Source organism: Juglans regia, chromosome 3 (genome assembly GCF_001411555.2).
Source record: "Juglans regia cultivar Chandler chromosome 3, Walnut 2.0, whole genome shotgun sequence".
Classification (NCBI taxonomy): domain Eukaryota; kingdom Viridiplantae; phylum Streptophyta; class Magnoliopsida; order Fagales; family Juglandaceae; genus Juglans; species Juglans regia.
The window spans coordinates 26,508,258-26,528,768 of NC_049903.1; the positions used below are offsets into that span (position 1 = coordinate 26,508,258).

At 38.2% G+C, this 20,511-nt stretch overlaps 1 protein-coding gene across 2 annotated transcripts; it reads right to left on the reverse strand.

Moving 5' to 3' along the window:
* Window positions 1-322: 322 nt before the first annotated feature.
* LOC108990915 (general transcription factor IIE subunit 1) lies at window positions 323-14,537 on the reverse strand. 2 transcript variants are annotated; one of them, XM_018965037.2, is made up of 11 exons: window positions 14,411-14,537; window positions 14,194-14,301; window positions 13,955-14,077; window positions 13,607-13,727; window positions 12,213-12,341; window positions 11,905-12,014; window positions 11,621-11,804; window positions 9,406-9,609; window positions 8,850-9,080; window positions 8,422-8,626; window positions 323-686 (listed from the first exon to the last, which is right to left on the reverse strand). In XM_018965037.2, exons 2-11 carry the CDS (start codon window positions 14,214-14,216, stop codon window positions 592-594), a joined length of 1,425 nt encoding a protein of 474 aa, XP_018820582.1. In that variant the 5' UTR covers window positions 14,217-14,301; window positions 14,411-14,537; the 3' UTR covers window positions 323-591. The 2 variants fall into 2 exon arrangements, with proteins under 2 accessions (XP_018820582.1, XP_018820583.1); XM_018965038.2 differs by having other exon boundaries at window positions 328-686; window positions 11,905-11,984; window positions 14,411-14,524.
* Window positions 14,538-20,511: the final 5,974 nt, after the last annotated feature.

Here is a 20,511-nt window from a genome sequence, read left to right on the forward strand (position 1 = left end):
AATTTAATTTAAAATATATAAAATAACGAACCGGTCTGGTCTGGTCCGGTCCTAAAAAGCATAGAACCAAAACCAGACCGGTCCAGCCGGTCCGGTCTAATTTTCCGGTTAAATTTTACACCTGGCTGTTACCATCCAATAATAAAGCTCAACGTAATAAAAGATAGCCCCATGAATTTGTTGACAGTATTCTCAAATTTCCTTTGTTTTGTCAGAGAAAACAACTGGATTTTGAGTTTCAGTAATCCTTTTCTTAGACATTGGAAGCAAGGTCTCAAGAATGAACCCCTAAAGTAAAGAACATGAACAGTACAAAGAGGAGGGTGATAATCTCGAAAAATATTTGATCATTAAATATGTCATTGTGTTAGTTTTTTATACAAGTGACAACATTGCCGTACACTGGCGCAACCTATTAGAACGACTACAAGGAAAAATAGCAAACAAAATCAAGACCAAGAAAACACGGTCTGTCATGAATCTGCGAAAAACATTACACAGCTAGAAGCTAAAAACGCCGAGAGAACGCAAGTTAAAGATGAAGAGGAAGTCGTACCAATCCATCTATTTGGCAACAAAACTATATTCTCTTCAACCTTCCTCCCAGTCAATATCATCATCCTCGTCGTCTCCTGAAGCATCAGCTTGAATATTCAAGTCAACTTTGTAATTTTCATTTGCGTTGCCTGTAATTAAGCATGGAAAAATACAGTTAATGGCCACCAAACTATGTCATCCATTACTGTTTAAAGTTTAAACTAGACAATCATTAGAACAGAACTACTGGGAAACATAAATTTTCTTCAACATCCATCACACCAATAAAAAGTTAAAAACCCATCATTGGTTTTCCTCGCTAATGGTTTAATTTTAGGCAAAATACTTTATCCAAGGAGCTTTACGTCAGTGTAACCACTGGGAACTCGCACTTCAGTTTATACTCGTTTGTTTAATGAGTAAGATAGATTTTATTAATGGTAAAAAAGGCACTAGCTAAGTAGACAAGAAGTACGCATCAGATACACCTAAATATAGCAGGTAAAGAGGGCCAAGAAAATTCTTCTCTTTCTCGTCATGTGCACCACCACATTACATGAGTGGACATCATTCTCCACAAGAGCCTACAGTCGCTCTTTACGTCTTCCTTTCCAACATGCTAATAAATGTCACCCACTTAGGCACCACCCAGTCTAGCCCAAAGAGAACAAAACCTGCTTGCCATGTCATGCCCCCAAATTTTATTTCAGTTTTTCTTATTTCACTGGGATTGTTAAATAAAGGAAAAGACTTTTGCTGGCAATTGTGCAGATGAATGAATCGTTAATGTCAGATTGAAATATTTATCTCAAAGATAAATGCTATAAGGAAGCATTACACCACACACCTCCACCTAACCAACATGCGATTTGTCATTTTTGCCATTCTATTTAAACACAAATATTTAAGCATGTTGATTAGGTGGAGGTGTGTGGTGTAAGGCTTCCATGTAGAATTTCTCTTATCTCAAATTATGTGCTTAAAACGCAACAAGAAGGTTTTGTGTATTAAAATGTTTCCTGGAAAAGCTCTTCTTTAAACTAGTCATTTTTTCTCTCAGCTTTGAGACTAGATGACATTCCACCCCCGCCCCAAAACATGAACAAGAGGCTGAGGGGGAGGGGACGGATATGGGTTGGCCTTTGTTGCAAAATGACCACAATATCATAAAATTGTTGAGGCACTTTCCTTCTTTTTCTTTTTTCTTTTTTTTTTTTTTACTAGTAAACGATAATGTTATTAATAAAAAATAGGCAAAACCCAAGTACACAAGGTGATATACAAGAGATAAGGCCTATCTAGGTCACAGTTATTAGAAACTAGAAAGTCATGAAAAGTCAGGCTATTAAAATCTAAAGCTAGCCATAGAAATTAAGTACGAAAAAAATGAGTGCGAAGTTCCTCTAGTGACCACTCCTTGTTTTCGAAAGTCCGCTCATTCCGCTCTTACCATAAGCACCACATAATGCAGGACGGAATCATCTTCTATATGGCTTTGATTTGCGAGACTCCTCTCGGAAGCGTCCAGCTAGCCAATAGATCAGTCACCGTTGCAGGCATTACAAAATATAAGTCAACTCGGCTAAACACTTCCAGTCACAAGGCTCTAGCTATCTCACAATGTAACAAGAGGTGTTCTACTGTCTCACTGGATCTCTTACACATACAACACAAATCGAGGATAACTACCTGTCACTTCCGTAGATTATCAATAGTTAGAATATTTCCCAACGTTGTTGTCCAAGTAAAGAAAACTACTTTAGGAGGTGCCTTATTCCTCCAAATTTTCCTCCTTGGAAATTGAGTATGTGCTATATGTGAAAGGGACTTGTAGAAAGATCGGACCGAAAAAGTGCACTTACCCGCAGAAGTCCACCACAACCTATCAGCTTGCTGATTTTTCTGCTTCACCGAATATAATAGGCTGAAAAAAACCTCAAAATTGTCTACTTCTGAATCCTGTGCCGCTCTACTGAAAGTTACATGCCACTGCACTTGGTCCCCCGAACGAAGCATGAGGTTCGCTACTGAAGCATCTTGATTACTAGCCACACGAAAAATAGCTGGAAAAAAATCCTTTAGGGCCGCATTCCCACACCATATGCCACTTCAAAACTTGATTCAGGACCCCAAAACACTACTCTAGCACGGCTATAAAATTCCCACATCCACGCGAATAAACTTCCAAACCCCCACACCATTAGCCCCATGTGGCTCTTCAGTACATCATCCACCCCACAAACTCCCCATATTTGCGATCAACCACCTGCTTCCGTAAGGCGTCTAATTCCATAGTATACCTCCATAACCATTTTTCAAGTAAAGCCCGATTAAAAATTCTCAAATTCTTTACACCCAAACCTCCTGACAAGATTGGTCTACACACCTTGTCTCATCTCACCAGGTGAAATTTGGATTCGTCCTCCATCCCACTCCATAAGAAATCCAGATACAATTTTTCAATCCGAACCGCCACACTACCAGGTATACAAAACAAAGACAAAAAATATGTAGGTAAGTTAGAAAAAGTACTCTTAATGAAAGTCAAACGTCCACCCTTCTACAAATACAATCTCTTCCACCCAGCCAATTTCCTTCCTATCTTCTCAATAACAAGATCCCAAATAGATGACGCTCTTGAGGCTACCCCAGAGGCAATCCCAAATAAGACATGGGAAAAGAGGCTACCTTGCACCCAAGTCTACTAGCTAGTTGCCAAGTATTGTTGCCGTTCTCCACTAGCACTAACTCTGACTAGTCAAAATTCACTTTCAAACTTGACATTGCTTCGAAGCACAGGAGGAGAGCCTTCAATGCCTTCAACTGATTACAATCTACCTCACACAATAATAGCGTGTCGTCTGCAAAAAGTAAATGAGACAAAGTAATCATGCCCCTATTGGAGTCACCAATCGGGAATCCACCCACAAAACCGTGAGCAATCACTGCCAATATCATCCTACTAATGGCCTCCATAATGATGATAGAGAAATGGGGATACTGGGTCACCTTGCCTCAAACCGCGAGAACTACTAAAGAATCATGTGGGGCAGCCATCGATCAAAACTGAGAACCTTGACGTTGAGATGCACCAACTAATCCATGACCTCCATCTAACCCCAAACCCGCATCTCCCCTGCAATTATAAGAGGAAATCCCAGTTTATATGGTCGTAGGCCTTCTCCATATCTAATTTACAAATAACCCCTCTGGAATCTGACTTTAGTCTACTATCCAGGCCTCCATTTGCTATAAGGACTGAATCCAGAATTTGACGACCTCGAACAAAAGCATTTTGTGGCTTTGAGATGATCTGACCCAAGACCTCCCCTAACCTATTTGCAAGCACCTTAGAGATGATTTTATACACCCCACTCACAAGACTAATGGGTCGAAAGTCCTTAATCTCCAAGGCTCCAATCTTCTTTGGGATCAGCCCAATGAAAGTGGCATTAAGGCTTTTCTCAAACTTTCCAGCCGAGAATAATTCCTGAAACACATTCATGATGTCCTTTTTCACTACCTCCCAACAAGCTTGGAAGAAGCCCATCGACAAACCATCTAGACCGAGAGCTTTATCTTTAACCATGTGTCTCACTACATCAAAAACTTCCACCTCTTCAAAAGGCCTCTCCAACAAAGACACTGCCTGAGGCTCAATAGTGTCAAAGCCGAGGCCATCAAGCTTAGGCCTCCAACCCTCTCGTTCTGAAAGCAATTGTTCATAGAAATCCACCACATGCTCCCAAATCCTAGGGGCCTCTTTGCATTCCATACCATTAATATTTAGCATTTCAATGGTATTAGTTCTTCTGTGGGAGTTAGCAACTCTATGGAAGAACTTTGTGCTCCGATTCCCTTCTTTCAACCACAATGCTATCGAATTCTGTCGCCAAGAGATCTCCTCCAAAGATAAAATTCTCTCCAATTCGGAATTCAACTCTACCTTCGGCTGTACCTCCTCAACTGAGACGACTCTATCCTCAAGTAACCTCTCAAACTGTTGCAACCATCATGGATTTCTTTCGCTCCCCTAAATCACCAAAAGACTAAGCATTCCAGATCTTAAGATCATACTTCAAGGCTTTGAGTTTACCAACTAAAATAAAGGAGGGGTTGCCAAGAAACTGATATGAAGACTACCATTGCCTAACCTTATCCACAAAGCCTTCATTTTTCAGCCACATGTTTTCAAACTTGAAGGATCGGCGCCAGCCTTGTATTCCACCACAATCCAACATTATGGGAAAATGGTCCGAGCAAAGGAGTGGTAGCCTCTTTTGGCACACCTCCGGATACTGCACTTCCCACTCCGGTGAGATTAGAAATCTGTCCAGCCGAGACCATGTCTGATTATTCGACCAAGTAAAAGAGTCCCCCATGAGAGGAATATCCAACAGATTTAAGTCGAATATACATTCTGAGAAGTCTAACATTGCTGGGCGCATCCTACTGTCTCCCGATCGTTCACTAGGGAATCTGATGATATTGAAATCCCCACCTATGCACTAAGGGAGCTCGCACTAGCTATGAAACCCCGCAAGTTCCTCTCATAAAAGTCTTCGATCATTGTCTAATTTGGTCCGTATAAACTTACAAAAGCCCACATAAAATTGTCTACCACACTCTTGAAAGAGCAAGCCACAGTATAATCCCCCACAAACTCCTTCATTTTCTACACAACTCTTTTATCCCACATCAATAAGATTCCACCTGAAGCCCCCTTAGAAGCAAGATAAGTCCAATCCGGGTAAGTACAACTCCATGCACTTCGCACAATCCTCCTAGAAACAAAATTTAGCTTAATTTGTTGTAAACATACTATGTCCGCCCTCTACTCCCGAAGCAAATTTTTTATACGAAGTCGTTTATTTGCTTCATTCAACCCGCAGACATTTCAAGATACAATTTTCGGCTTCATAAAGGAAAGCCAAGCCCCTTCCCTTTGGCTCTAGCTCGACTTGAGCTTCCCTCATCATTCATCGACCAAGTAAGGCGCTTGAGCTCCCGCTGTTTTTTCGACCCCAACTTCTTAGACTGCAAATGTCCTGCCTCAATGGCAGTAAATAGGGCCATGAACTGTTCTTCATAACCTACACATTCCATTCAAACATTATATTGGATCTCCTTCACCTTTCAGAGCACCCAATCCGACACATTTGATTCATTAGGTAACATACGATTCAACGGGATAGGCTCCCCTTCATTGGGAACCCACTGCAGGTTAGAAACTGGACTCCTCTCCTCTTTCCCAAAAATACTCCTGTCCTCCTATTCAACCAAAACATTGCTAGTGGCCCACTAAGTTTCAGGGACCCTCGAATCCACACTTGCCAATTTCTAAAGTAAACCTTTGTCCTCCACCTCCCCAACCATCTCCACCTCACCTTCCACCCCTTCACAAGTTTCTGAAAGTGCCCTTCTCGTCGACATAGACTCCAAATGATCCAAATGATCCAGGAAGTGCACAAGGGACTCCAAGTAAGGCGGCGCCGCCGCCTCCATAGTGGTCAATGGCAGTTTCTATCCACACATGACGACACACAGCTGTGACATAAGCTCTGCCCTTCCCGTCGACAAAATCTCTGCCCCTCCCGTCAACATAAGCTCGAAGTGGTCCAGGGATTGCACAGGGGCCTCCATCTTAGCAGGCGACACCTCTATGGTGGTCATCGGCAGTTTGTGTCCACATTGGGTGGAGGTGGTGACACACGATGGCGAGAGCTCTTCGAGAAGCCTAGATCGTGACCCAAGCGCTCCTTCTGCCTCCATCGCCGACGCCATCTGGGTCATCGAAGGACCCACGACAGGTCGTGGTGCCGCCAAATGAGGACTCCGGCACGATGGCTGGGCCGCCGTTATCTAAGGCCCGTCTGTAAGCGTCCTGCCAGATCCTCCACACAGAAGGCCCCTTCTTCCCAATGGGCTTGGGCCCAGGTGCGAGAGGCCCACTAGCAGGCCTGATTTGATTCAAGGCCTTTGGAAGGCTATAGCCCTCCTTTGATGGGCCTAGGCCCTCCTGCTGCCCAGCCCGAAACTCTTTACCCAACCAAGGCCCAGCCCTTTCCTCCCCACCTCTTTCCTCTTTAAGCTCGACAACAGAAATCAGAACATCAACTTGATTCTGCAACTTTCCCAGTTGCACCTTCATGTCCCGCAGTGCATATAACACTTCCCCCTCAGCCAAGCCACCTGCCTGTCTGCTCCCATTATGTCGTAATGTGTCAAAATCAGAACTGAAGTCTCCTCTCTGTTGTACATTGCCTCCACTTATTTGCCTTGACCATAGGGACTGTCGAGGAGGCTCCACCAACAGTGTCTCCTTGTAGGAGAATTTCGCACCAGTGGTGGTAATGCATCATGACTGGCAGTGTACTTCCTTTCCTGGAGAGACTCCCACAACGCCTCCCCCATCTTTCTCCACCCACTGTTGTCCTTCTCTTCAGCCACAAAGACAATTTCTTCTACCACCACCCCCATACTCCACCACAACAATATATCTTCCTCTAACATTCGAACACCGCTTCGACTACCCTCCCTTACGGTGGTGAAAAATCACATTTCGATTCCTTCGAACAATCTATCAATGCCTTGGCCAACCAATGCACTGTTGAAGGACCCAAAAATAACCTTGACCTCACCCTCCAGCTTTCCTCAATGATGACTAACCAGCCCCCATCCTTAGCAAGTGAGAAAAGCTTGGATTCAATTACAATATCCTTGTAGAAACTCATCCTTCCTCCTTCACCAACCACCCAAGCAACGAAAACTACATTTTTTTTACACGTGTACAGAGAGAAAAGTGTCTAGGAGAGAGAAAACTTTGTGAATCTTCGCAATTCACCTCGTATAAACTACTAAATTTTTGTTACATATGCCGTCTAAGTAAACTACTCAAGATCATATTTCTTTCCATACAATTAAGCTTCAGCTGGGAAATTGTTATCGATTGCTAAGCATTTTTAACCCATGATATCTGGTTGGCATAACCTTGATAGCCCACAAAACTTCTCCTTCATCCCGATTTGGAAAAATGTTGCTGAAATCAAAGGTCTTTATAGACAAGTTGAAAGAGCGGCGGACCTCATAGATATGTCTTGGAATGCAAGCTCAATGCTTTGAAAGTTGACATCAATCCATCCGACCAAAAAGGGTGTTGTGGTTGAGGAAGGGTGACAAGTACACCAAAGTTCTTTCACCAGGTGGCCAATTCAAATAGGAAAAGATACACTATAGACTCCTTGTATGTAAATGGAATTGAGGTATCCAAACCATCAATAGATTGGTGACCATGTGGTACAATTTATAAAAGATTGTACATCGAACAGTATAGCTAGAGACCTAAGTTGGATGGCTTATTTTTGACTATTAGGGAGTGGAGGCACATTGGTTGAAAAGGCTATTTGAGGAAAATGAGGTTCAAGGAGTTGTTAAAGATTTGAACGGGGACAAGGCCCAAGGCAAAATGTCTTTCTTCTTTCCCTCTTTTTCATTGCCAGTACAAAACATCACTTCTAGAGGAAGGCAAAGCACAAGGTTTGGAAAACTTTCAAGATTTTAAGTAGCAAATAATGTAGAATAGCCCAGATTGACATTCTATGGCAGCAGTTAAGGGTTCAAGTGGAATACAGAAAAGATTTAAAAGTGACACCATATTGTACAAAGTTTCACGGCATGGGTATTTTTAAAACAAACTATGTCATAATTTGCATCGGACACTACTGAGCACACATCACATAGCAACTTTCTAATTACAAATTAGTAACAGAAAACCATCATATTGCCTTCATAATTTGTTAACTTAGATGTTATATGACTATTTATGAGATCATCAAAAACAGGAAAAAAATTGAAGCTTAAACACATGAAAAGATTGATCCTTACTAGCAACTGGAGCCTCTTCCCATTCCACATCATCATCTCCCTCATCCTCATCACGTTTCGACTTCATTCCAACTTGGCGACTAGAAGACATGCTAGAGAGACCATTTAAGGAGTGAGCATTTGACAAATCATGTTTCTTAGCAGCTTCTTCTATCTCTTGCTGTTTCTTGAGTAAAGCAGCATAGTAAGCCTTGACATACTCATCCTACCAGATAATCATGAAGCATAAATAATGTGATATCAGGGGAACAAAAACATGAACGTAGAAAATTAAAATGAAACAATACAAAAGAGTGAGCTGAGGTCAACTTTTTTAACATTGATAAAAATGAAACAAAAAGAGGGATAAAAGGAAAAGAAAAACTATATGACACAGATCAAGAGAACTAAATAATTAGTTTCACTATGTTATCTCTAATTGCATGAACCTGTATATTTTTCTTATCATCATTCTCAATAAGTGACTTCTTGTCATCTGTGAATTCTAGTGAAGCTGAACTGCCATCCATCTTTGACTCCTGTTTGGCCTCTCCTCGCTGCTCCTTTGTAAGGTTCATTCCTTCCTTGATCATCCATGGTGGCAAGACTTTCAGACTACTCTCATTTTCAGATTTAATAACTTCTCCCTTGCCTTCAGCCCCAGATAAATCAACCTCAACCTGCCAAGACCCAACCATAAACAGATCATAGCCATCCACTTGATGATAGAGAGATTCAATGCATGAAACTAAGGGATTGCACACCCAACAATTAATGATAACGAACCTCTGGGGCATGCATATATTGATGTTATTAAAATCACTTCTTGAGAATGCCCCCCAATTTTGTTACAAAACTAAAATAATAACTCACCCATTCTGGTAACATTAGTAAATCTTCATAGTAAGGATCTTAAAAACCCAGAGATTTTGTTGATCACAAAACAAAATTATATGTCTTACAAATCAGTCATTAGAAATGATTTCATCATCTCTTAAAGTTTACCTTGGTGTCACCAACAAAAGGCAATGATGATCCACCATAACCCAGCCCCAGAGAAGATCTAGAAGGATCAATGCCACTGGAATCACCATTTGCTGCACGCCCAGCAGCCCTTGCTCGAACTTCCCATGCTTGAAGAGTGCCAAATTCAGGAACAGGCAAGTCTTTTACTCTACTGAGTTGTTCTATTAATGGCTTAAGCTGTACCTGCACTCATTCCATGTTGTCAATTCAGTAAAGAATGAGAACATATTATACATAACTACCATAACCAAAAAAACTTGTATGTAACATCAATTTGAAGACCAGCTTTATTTCCCACCAATATGAGAGCCAAAATAGAATAAACACAATAATAAACAGCTTGAAAGATGGCTAACCCATACAGCACTGGCAGATGCAATAAAATTAGTACAATAGACAGCAAAAAGTGGCACATAACATCATGTTGAAGGGCAATGCAAGCAGACATGCACACACAAGAAGGATAGAGAGATGAACACCAGCATAGTATGGTAATAGGCAACACATTTAAAGAACTTGAAGTGGCACAAGAGTCGCGATGAAATTCCTCAAACTTAATAGAAACAGAAACTGTACATAAGGACCAAGAATTCTGTTGAAGGTGGGGTTCAAACATAGTGGGGTATAAATTTTGAAAACCTAGAATAAGATTTTTGAAGTAGGTAATTGTTGATGTCTCTTTCCGACACGGTGACCAACAGTTGGTCATATGACCCACCAATAGCGGTGCTTGTGGTGGTGATGCCATCCATGGCTTGCAAAGCAAATACATGCAAAAAATAGATGAGACAGATTTTACATGGTTCGGCACAGGCCTGCATCCACAAAACTGGGGGAGAATTGTTAGATACAAACTCCCAGCTCACTCTCTTATTCTCTGTTACAAGGAGATAGAGGAAGAAGAAAAAGTTCCCCCAGGAGAAAGAGAGTGCCCCCAAAAGATGAGTCCCCTCTTCATCGTTGCCTTTCTCGAGCCCAGTGCCTTCTTGTCACATCAATCTTTTTGGCTTGTTTTAAGAGCACTGATACCTGTATGGGGAGATTTAAGTGGCAGTGCACAGGCACAACTAGGTTTTCTTTTTTTACTTTTTGTATGGTAAAAAATTTTGGATGCACCCATGTACATTCTATGTAATTATGCCCATGCACAATTCCTTTTCCTTGTTTTAATAGTTGGGAGGCCCACAGCCAGGTTTTTCTCCCCAACAAAATGAGAAACACCTTTGCTAGGCAGAACCTGACTGTGGGCCCCATGGTAATTAAAAATTTGCAAGAAGTATGGATGGGGGGCTAAACAAGGCTCAAGAAAGACAATAAATGCAAGAGAAGACGAGAGGCTGGATGAGACAGCAAGACAAAGGTGAGGGCTACAACAATTGGGGGAGCTAGCCATCAACTGCTGCTTCTTTTTCCTCTCCTTCTCTCTTCACCCACATAACAAAGTGAAAAGAGAGCTTGAGAGCTTTTATTAAACGTCATTCAGGGTGGATTTTACCCTCCCCATGACCTGTGAATGTAGGCCACAGTGCCAAACCTCGTAAAATATCTGTCTCCTTTACTTTCTGCAGTCTATTTAATTTATCTAGACATGGATCCATTTGCACCACCATCAGCACAACCATGCATGGGTCATCCAACCAACTGTTGGCAACCAGATCGGAAAATGCATCAACAGTAACCATGTGAGCAAGAAAAGTGAATTAGGTTCTGGGAGTGCTTTGAAATGACTAATACAGAAAAACGAGTCCTCATAGATACCATTTCCTACTTCAACAATTCCATTTTGTAGAATGTGCTGGATCTTTACACAACCTCTACAGACAACCAGAAAGCAAGAACACCCATACCCCTCCTCTCCTTTTATTATTTTTTACTCCTTTTTTTCCATTAGTAACAGCTGAACCTAAAATCTACCCCAGATACCCCCTACTCCATCGCTAAAGTTGAAGTTAAAGGCTAGTTCCAAATCCACACGAGCATACACGCAATAACTTGGGCACATTGTCCAGTAAGAACTGTAATTAATGAAACAATATAACTAACTACCAAGTATAGCAACACTAACCATTGCAAAGTGTAACCAATTTTAACAAAAAGATTAGAACATATATACCATGAGAAATTCGCGCATTGTGTTCAAGACAAGAGAAAACACCAACATCAGTGATATATGTTAGTCGTGATAAAAGTAAACCTCCATCTTTTGAAGCATGTCTTTTAATTTTTCACGCCTTCGCCTCCTCGCATTGTCATCTCCCTCTCCCCCCTCTTGCGCAGCTATCTTGTCACTCTCAGCCACAAGTTCCCCATTACAACTTTCACAATGAAAATATTCATCATCCAAAGAGATCAACCGCAATGCATCCAATGCAGTATACCTGAACATTTGAACCTCAATGTTTCAGGAAAATAAATTCACACAGACATGTGCATGTGTCTCTTTGTGACTTAGTATTAAAAATCAGCAGTTACTGAGACCTTTTCGCACAGGTAGGGCATATGTACTCCTGAACTGTGTTCTTGTTCTCCAATTCATCTTTCAGTTTTTTCTTCATTCGCTGCAATCGGTACCTAACTACATCATAAATCTGCAATATATATTTCCTTTAGGCCTTCTAGCAAAAGCCAGAACTTGGTCAACATCTGATTAACTGGATAATGAAGGTTGAACAACAAAAAAAAACTAAAAAAGAAAGAGAAAAGGTTCATTCTTGCTTTTTGTGTCAAATCAAACAATTAATCATGCAAATATGGACGTCAAAATTGCATGAGAGAGAGATAGAGACCTGAGCATAATCTAGACAGCAGTACGAGTGAGTGTGCAGCTTAATCTTTTCCTCACCCTCTTTTGCTGTCTGTTGACCATCAACTGTGGCAGCTACAGCAGCACTAAATATCTTCGCACCTTTAGCTGTCTGTGGTAAATGCGGACATGTTTATGACAACTATTTCTAATTAAGGAATCTATACAATTGAGCAAACTTGCTGATGCATATCTGAGATTAACCAGAAGAATCATAGGTTTCCATGCAACCACGGTAAGTCACTTGAAGCTTAAAAATCAGAACCACTAGGACAACTAGTATCCATGAACTTCATAATAAAAATGGAGAAGCTACAACAAAGCATGGCTGAAAGTATTGAAAAACCCACAAACAAAGTTGATTTCAAGTAAGATAAGTAAAGAATTACAGTAAAAACACCAGAACACTAAAAAAGGAAATTATTAGAATTGTAAACAATATATATGGAGGGTTATAGGGTGCAGGTAACCGAGTGTTTTTTCTCCCTTTTTTTTATCTGGGGGACAGGTTCGTAAATAATGGGACAGGTGTTAAAGTGCGATTTGGCTGGCCTGGTTTGTTTTGGGCAAAAAAAAGTGTTTTTGAACTTCCACTTTAGATGTGCTAAGGTTACGGTTTAAGGATGACATACTCAAGAAATTGAGTCAAAAGAAACAAAAAGAAGAATCTTAGGCATCACACCAAACTTTGCATTTTGTTTTCTCCAATTTGATGTAACAAGAGTTCTGAAGTAGTCCCTCAAGGCCATTTAATGTGATTGGCTGAGGCAAATGATTTGGAAAGTCTATGGGTGCTTGCTTATGATTTGTAACAAGTGTCAATAAAGAGGCACACTTTGGTTTTAATACTTATCCACAGACACAAATTTGAACATTATAAGAGGCTTTTTCAAAGAGTTTCTGGTGCCAGGGTTGAGATTTGACAGAGGCAAGGACTGAGCTTATTGAACCAGGATTTTAAAGATTAACAAGAACAATAGAAAAGTGCTTGTTAACAAGGCCTGGTTGCAGGATCAAAAGGGTGTACAAAGTACAAAAGAACTAGAGAGAAGAAGAGTGTGATTCTGTGCCTCGAGCCTCTGGTCAATTTTTTCCTTGTTTGCAAAAATAGAATTAAGAAACTATACTTAAAAGCCAGTGTACCATGAGGTCTTAAACCTTATAAATTACTTTGTAAGAACTTTCTTAATCAACCAAATTTCAACTTGAGTAAAACTTCAAATAAGACTAATAAACATGAAAATATGCATAGACATAAATATATAAAATCTTTTAACTCTTTGAGTATGATGCTATACTTCTCAATACAACTTCTAGTAGCTGAATGTATTTTTATCAACGCAAAAGTAAAACAAATGAACTAAAACCAACACAAACCTCTCTCCTATGATCTCGAGTAACTAGCTTTTCTTCCTCGAAGAATCGCAGGGTTCGACGAAGCTGCTTTGAATGCAATTTCAAGTCCTTGGCCAAATCTTCTTCCCTTACCCATTGTCGTCTATGCATCAAATAAAAGAGCAAGAAAGCATAATGACTAAAAAAAGCCTCAAATTTTTTTAAATACTTGTTAGGAAACACTTGGTGTGCTCTACTTTCCGTTTCATTTTTCCGCATACTTTTTATGTTTATATTCCCTCAATTTCACTTATAATTTGATAATATTGCATTCACCAAAACCGAAACTATTTTCTAAAAATTATGAAACGAACGTAAATGGGACCAAACCTAGTGAGGGCATCGAGAACCACGACAGCAATGCCTCTGTTGTCACTCCGACCTGTTTTGGGTTGATTATCCCCTTTCGTCGTTATGTCATCGTAGAACGCCCTCGCCGCCAGTTTCACTAACCTTTTCCAATTGACCCGTCCAAGAAATCAACATAAACTAAACTTTGAAAAAAAAATAAAGGCAATAATTTCCTTGCAAATTTTGAAGAATGGGGCCGTTGAATTCAAGAAAGATACCTGTTGAAAGGTTCGACGCTCATCTTCTAGGTTTTTGGAGTCAATATGTGAAGCGGATTCTTGGAGTCAACAGTCACGCAACAATTTCTCACCGAAAAATGACCGAATCTAAAAGAGAAATTCACGGATTTAAAGCTTTTCCTTCGTAGAAAAAGAGAGACGGAGAAATCAAAATTTTAATCCGATGTTATTACTCAAGTAGTGTTCGAGACCGTACCTTCGCAGTGATCCCAATGAGAGGGGGGTGATTCCGGACCCCGTTCTCGTGGGGCAGACTAGCTAGCAGCCCTATAGTTACAGAGAAAGAGAGGCCTTTTACACCTGCAAAAGTGTTGACTGTTGGGTGTTCTTGTCCTATAAACCCGTAGACAGATGACTCTTGTTACAAAGGAAATTTTGGTACCCACGTGCTTCGACTTTTTTTTTTTTTTTTTTTTTTTTATGTTTTAAGTCGTGCTTCGACTTATTTATATAGGATGATGTGTCAAAATTATGTGTCAATAAAGACTTAATAAATAAATTTAATCAACGTGTAACTATTACCATTTGGATAACGAAATATTTCAAATATTTCATCTTATTCCATTTAATAACTATAATTTTTTTAAATTTTTAAATAAAATATAATAAATAATTCAACTTTCTAAATTTTTAAAATAATAATAATATTAAAAAATAATATTTTAATAATATTTTATTCAATTTTCAACTTTTATCTTAACTCACTATCAAATGTTACTCAAGAAACATAGAATGTGTATTTATTTATTTTTAATTGAAAATGATAATATGACTCTCAAATATGCTCATCAAATGTAAACATTCTTTTATTTTATTTTTTTTATTTTTTTATTTTTCTTAATGATTAAGAAAATGATTATTAGTGAATTTTTATTTTTATTTTTTCAATGATTAAGAAGTGTGATTATTAGTGAATTTTTTTTTTCTTAATGATTAACAATGTTTAAAAAATGCTTAAAAAAAAAAAGAATGCCATTTATTTTAGTTTGCATATTTGGAAATGCACATTTGGTGTGCACCCTAGTATTGTCATTTTTGTATTTGTCTTGGATGGTCTAAGATCTCTACATTGTTACCATTAAAGTGGAAAACCAGAATTTTTTTTTTTTTTTTTTTTTATGACAGGAGAACCACCCCACAACAGAGCCCTTATGACTCACCCATGGAACCTAAACTCCCGGAGAGACTAGCACAACAACCCACCGCCATGGCCTCCCATTTAAATGGCAATTTGATCCTAGGGAGAATCGAACATGTGACATGGGGTGCATGTACACACATTCGCCCTTACCACTTGAGCTACCCACAGGTGGGTAAAGAGGAAAACCCGTAATTATAACTTGCATGCCTTTCATCTTCAATGGATAGTCTAGTGGTGATGCACTTGCAGAAATTCCTTAAAGAGAGTCTTTTCTTCTAGGATTAGTGAGAACATGGTGTCCAAGAATTTTGGGAGGTTTGTAGGTCATCAGCCCTAAATGGTTAGGAACTGCTGTTATGTTCAAAATAATTTAGTACAATCTCTCATTGTTGGTAAAACTCCATTAGTAGGAGATTGGAGGGAAATCAGAAGTTTCCCACACATCTTTCTATTGCCCATTTAATATCATGGGTCCCTGGAGTAAACTTTCAATCCTCCGTCCGTTAAATGTATATGGTTATTTATGAGAATGGTAAATGTTGTTGTAGCGCTCCGCTCTCCAATAAAGACATTTTTAAAATTTCTAGGGAGCCAGTGTGCTACTAAACTTAACTAAAAAATTTTCTTTTAATAACGTGCCAGATGCAAAAGATTCCATAAATAAAACAAATTTTATTAAATATTTAAAATCCAAAATAGTGTCTACAGAAGAACTTATTTAAAAAAAAAATGATAAATTCTCATGTGCTTATCAAAATACTTTATTTAAATCGTAAATCATAAACTGAACATAACATAAATTATTTAAGCCTCTACCTTGCCTCCCTGGGTCAAGTCTTGTTCTGTAGTCTCATCCTCATAAATATCATCACTTGGGGTGGTTTAAAAATATAAAAATATACAAAAATAAGTCGAATAGTCAATAAGCAGCACATCATACAATAAACATAAGGTTTCTTGAAAAACATGCATACTCATAAATATATACGTAAATAATATGAATATGAACGTAAACTTATCTTTCAATTATCATAGGCTGATACCCAATATTGACCTCTGTGAGTTAGGGTTAGTGAATCTAACTAGATTCTGATTCCGCCTGTGGTCGCGGGTTGTGGAATCTATACATAAGGAAGACATACTGGATGCACTATCAGCATGCACGACCTGGCAATGCAAGATGCTCATAACACAGGTACCGTCTTCATATCATAACATAGGTCGTTACATATCTTATCACTCATATTTCATCATAATCATACTTACATACTTCTCATATCATATATTTCAAAAGAAATCACATACATACTTGTTATATTTTGTCATATCATATCATAAATTTATACCGTCTTCATATCATAACATAGGCCGTTACATATCTTATCACTCATACTTTATCATAATCATATTTGTCATATCATAAATTTCAAAAGAAATCGCAAACATACTTGTTATATCTTGTCATATCGTATCATAAATTTCAAATGAAATAACATTTTTTCATAAATTTCCGTAATACATGTTTCCTTACATAAAATCATGATTTTTCATAATTACTTTAATGCATAAATCTTCACATAAAATCATGCATGATTTTTTATAAATTATTTTAATGCATAACTCTCACATCAAATCATGATTTTTCATAAATCTTTTGATGCATAAAATCATGAATTTTCATAAATAACTTAATGCATATTTCTTCACATAAAATTATGGATTTTCATAATTTTATCATGTCTTGGGTACATAAAAAGGGCTTCTAATGAAGGGTGTACATGCATAATATTTTTATAAAAGACAAGCAGTTTACCATACATACGTATAATGGTATGATCATGCTACTTACCTTACAGTGCTAATCTACTATTTTCGGCATGTAATCGGTTGCCTATAAAAATAAACACGTAATTTGCATAAATTTCTAATTAAACATGTAATTTTATTTAAAATCTAAATTACTAAAATAACCTATATTTCCTAAAATCTTCCAAATACTAAATTATTCTACTCTATAAATCCTAAAATGGTAGGGGTATTTTTGTAATTTGACCCCACGTACACTTAATATTTCATGTGCAGGGTTCATGCATTAAGAGGAATAGGCTTACACGTCAAGAGAAAATGACCATGGGCTTTGGTCGTGACCTTCGAGCTTGGTGGAGATGAGCAGCGACTGAAAGTGGGGCGTGGTGATGCTTCACGACAACTCAAGACTGGGCAAGAGAAGTTGGCAGCGACGAAGCTCACGGTTGGGTAGAGAGCAGAGCACGGAACTAGACGTGGAAAACAAACTGATTGTGCACGCATAAGCCACTGGTGGCAGCCTCCTCTTGCTCCCATGGGGTTCCAGCTTTCATATGGCAGCTTCCGTTGTGCTTTGGGTTTGAGCGAAGTTTTATGTGGAGGTTGGACGACTGAGGATGACTGGGAGCTTGCTGATTGGTCATGCTTGGAAATGCTCTGTTTTGTATTGCTTGAAAGAGGGGCTTACCGTATGGGTTGTCCGCAGCTTACAGGGGACTAGGGCGAATTTGGGTGGTGCAAGGATGTTTGCGCCTCTTTTCGAGTGGATGAAAACTGGGCTACGGTGGTGTTGGGGTTTCGCATTGGCTAGCGTACGTGGTCTCTCGGTGGTTTGTTACGGTTGGTGGTTTCATGGTGGAGAGAAGAGTTATGGTTGCAGCTGGTGGTTTCATGGCTTCTGCATGGGATGTGGACTGACCAATGCTACAGCGTGGTCTTTATGCGATTGGGGAGCAAACGTGGTATTGTTGGATAGACGTGAGATGGCTCACGGTACAGTTTGTGGAAGATTGACGTGGGTTGGGAAGTTTCTATGTGCAAGAGAGAAATACATGTGTGTATATATAGGTGATGGTAAAACCCTATAGAAAGGAAAGGGAGAGACGTGCATGTCATGGAGTTTATAGATGAAATTGGTTAGGGATTTTATTATGAAGAGGAATCTAGAATGCTAATAGTGTTTGGAATCTAACACTCACTAACTTGGAGTAAAAAAAAAAAATGGAGCTTTAACTCTAGCTTCAAATATAATTTATTTAATAAACTCTTTTATGGGCTTTAACTCATTTATTGAGCCTAATAAAATTATCTATAATTTATCAATAATAATAATATAGGATCATGTTGTTACAAACTCCCCTCCTTATAAAAATTTCATCCTCATAATTTGCTAGACCTTAACAACTAACGTACTTATTGTCCACATTCTCCTAAAATCGTAAACCTCGATAATGGATTCGATTACAATTCTAAAATGATTTGACTAGATGATTATTTGAAATCCACAAAAAAGTAACTAAAACTCTCCACATAGAATAATAACCTCAACAATTCGTAACCCAAAACTCTTTGAAGTTTGGATCCTAAATCCTACAATTCGTACTTGGCGATAGAACCACGTTACCTATAGAACATAAGAGTACTACCAATCATCATGAAATACCATACACCATATATAAATCTATGTCATAACTTCAAAAATCTTCTAAATTCATTCTTTATTTCCTTAAATAAAAGTCTACAAAATATAAGACTATTTCCTCGTAAATAAGACGCATCATCAATCTTAAAACCAAAGGTTACTGACCTCATATTTAGAAGCTTCCTTACCTTATGGGCCAAAATCCTTTCACATAGTAGGTGCACTTTAACATGCATATACCTAACAAATATTTCATTCATAATTTTTCATTAAAACAATAAAATAGTAACAGTTAAAAATACTTACTGTAGAGCAGAATTTGCCTTGGGGAGACCGTGGCCTAGACATTCATTTCCTTCATTTTTCTATTTTCCAAAATTTCTATGCTTTAAAAAAAATATATTCTTTGAAAAGATTTTCCTCTCTTTATTTTGAAAAGTCTACAAAATCATTTGACCTCGACTCTGATACCAATTGTAACACCCCGCTCCCCAATAAAGACATTTTTAGAATTTTTGGGTAGATAGTGTGCTACTAAACTTGACTAAAAACTTTTTTTTTAATGACGTGCCAGATGTGAAAGATTCCATAAATAAAACAAACTTTATTAAATACTTAAAATATAAAATAGAGTCTGCAGAAACACTTACTTAAAAAAAATATTAAATTCTCATGTACTTATCAAAATAATTTATTTAAATATTAAATCATAAACTGAACATGACATAAATTATTTAGGCCTCTGCCTCACCTCCTTGGGTCAAGTCATGTTCTGCAGTCTCATCCTCATAAATGTCATCGCCTGGGGTGGTTTAAAAATATAAAAATATACAAAAATGAGTCGAATACTCAATAAACAACACATCATACAATAAACATAATAAACATAAGGTTTCTTGAAAAGCGTGCATAATCATAAACACATACGTAAATAGCAAGAACATGAACATGAACATGAACTTATCTTTCATTTATCATAGACCGATACCCACTATTGACCCCCATAAGTTAGGGTTAGTGAATCTAAATAGATTTTGATTCCACCCGTAGCCGCGGGTTGTGGAATTCATACATAAGAAAGACATACTGGGTGCACTACCAACATGTATGACCTAGCAATGCAATATGCTCATAACACAGGTATCGTCTTCATATCATAACATAGGCCATTATGTATTTTATCACTCATACTTTATCATAATCATACTTGTCATATCATAAATTTCAAAAGAAATCGCATACATACTTGTCATATCTTATCGTATCATATCATAAATTTCAAATGAAATCACATTCTTTCATAAATTTTCGTGATACATGTTTCCTCACATAAAATCATGATTTTTCATAATTACTCTAATGCATAAATCTTCACATAAAATCATGCATGGCTTTTCATAAATTCTTTTAATGCATAACTCTCACATCAAATTATGACTTTTCATAAATCTTTTGATGCATAACTCCTTTCAAAAAATCATGAATTTTCATAAATAACTTAATGTATAATTCTTCACATAAAATTATGGATTTTCATAATTTTATTATGTCTTGGGTACATAAAAAGGGCTTCCAATGAAGGGTGTACATGCATAATATTTTTATAATAGACAAGCAGTTTACCGTACATACGTGTAAGAGTATGATCATACTACTTACCTTACAACGCTAATCCACTATTTTCGGCACGTAATCGGTCGCCTATAAA

Excerpts from the sequence above, each read along its gene's own strand:
- LOC108990915 (XM_018965037.2), bottom strand. The coding sequence starts at position 14,216 with ATGAGCGTCGAACCTTTCAACAG. Across the intron at positions 12,015-12,212 it reads GCTGTCTAGATTATGCTCAG|ATTTATGATGTAGTTAGGTA; the intron begins GTCTCTATCTCT and ends TATATATTGCAG. Across the intron at positions 11,805-11,904 it reads TGCCCTACCTGTGCGAAAAG|GTATACTGCATTGGATGCAT; the intron begins GTCTCAGTAACT and ends TCAAATGTTCAG.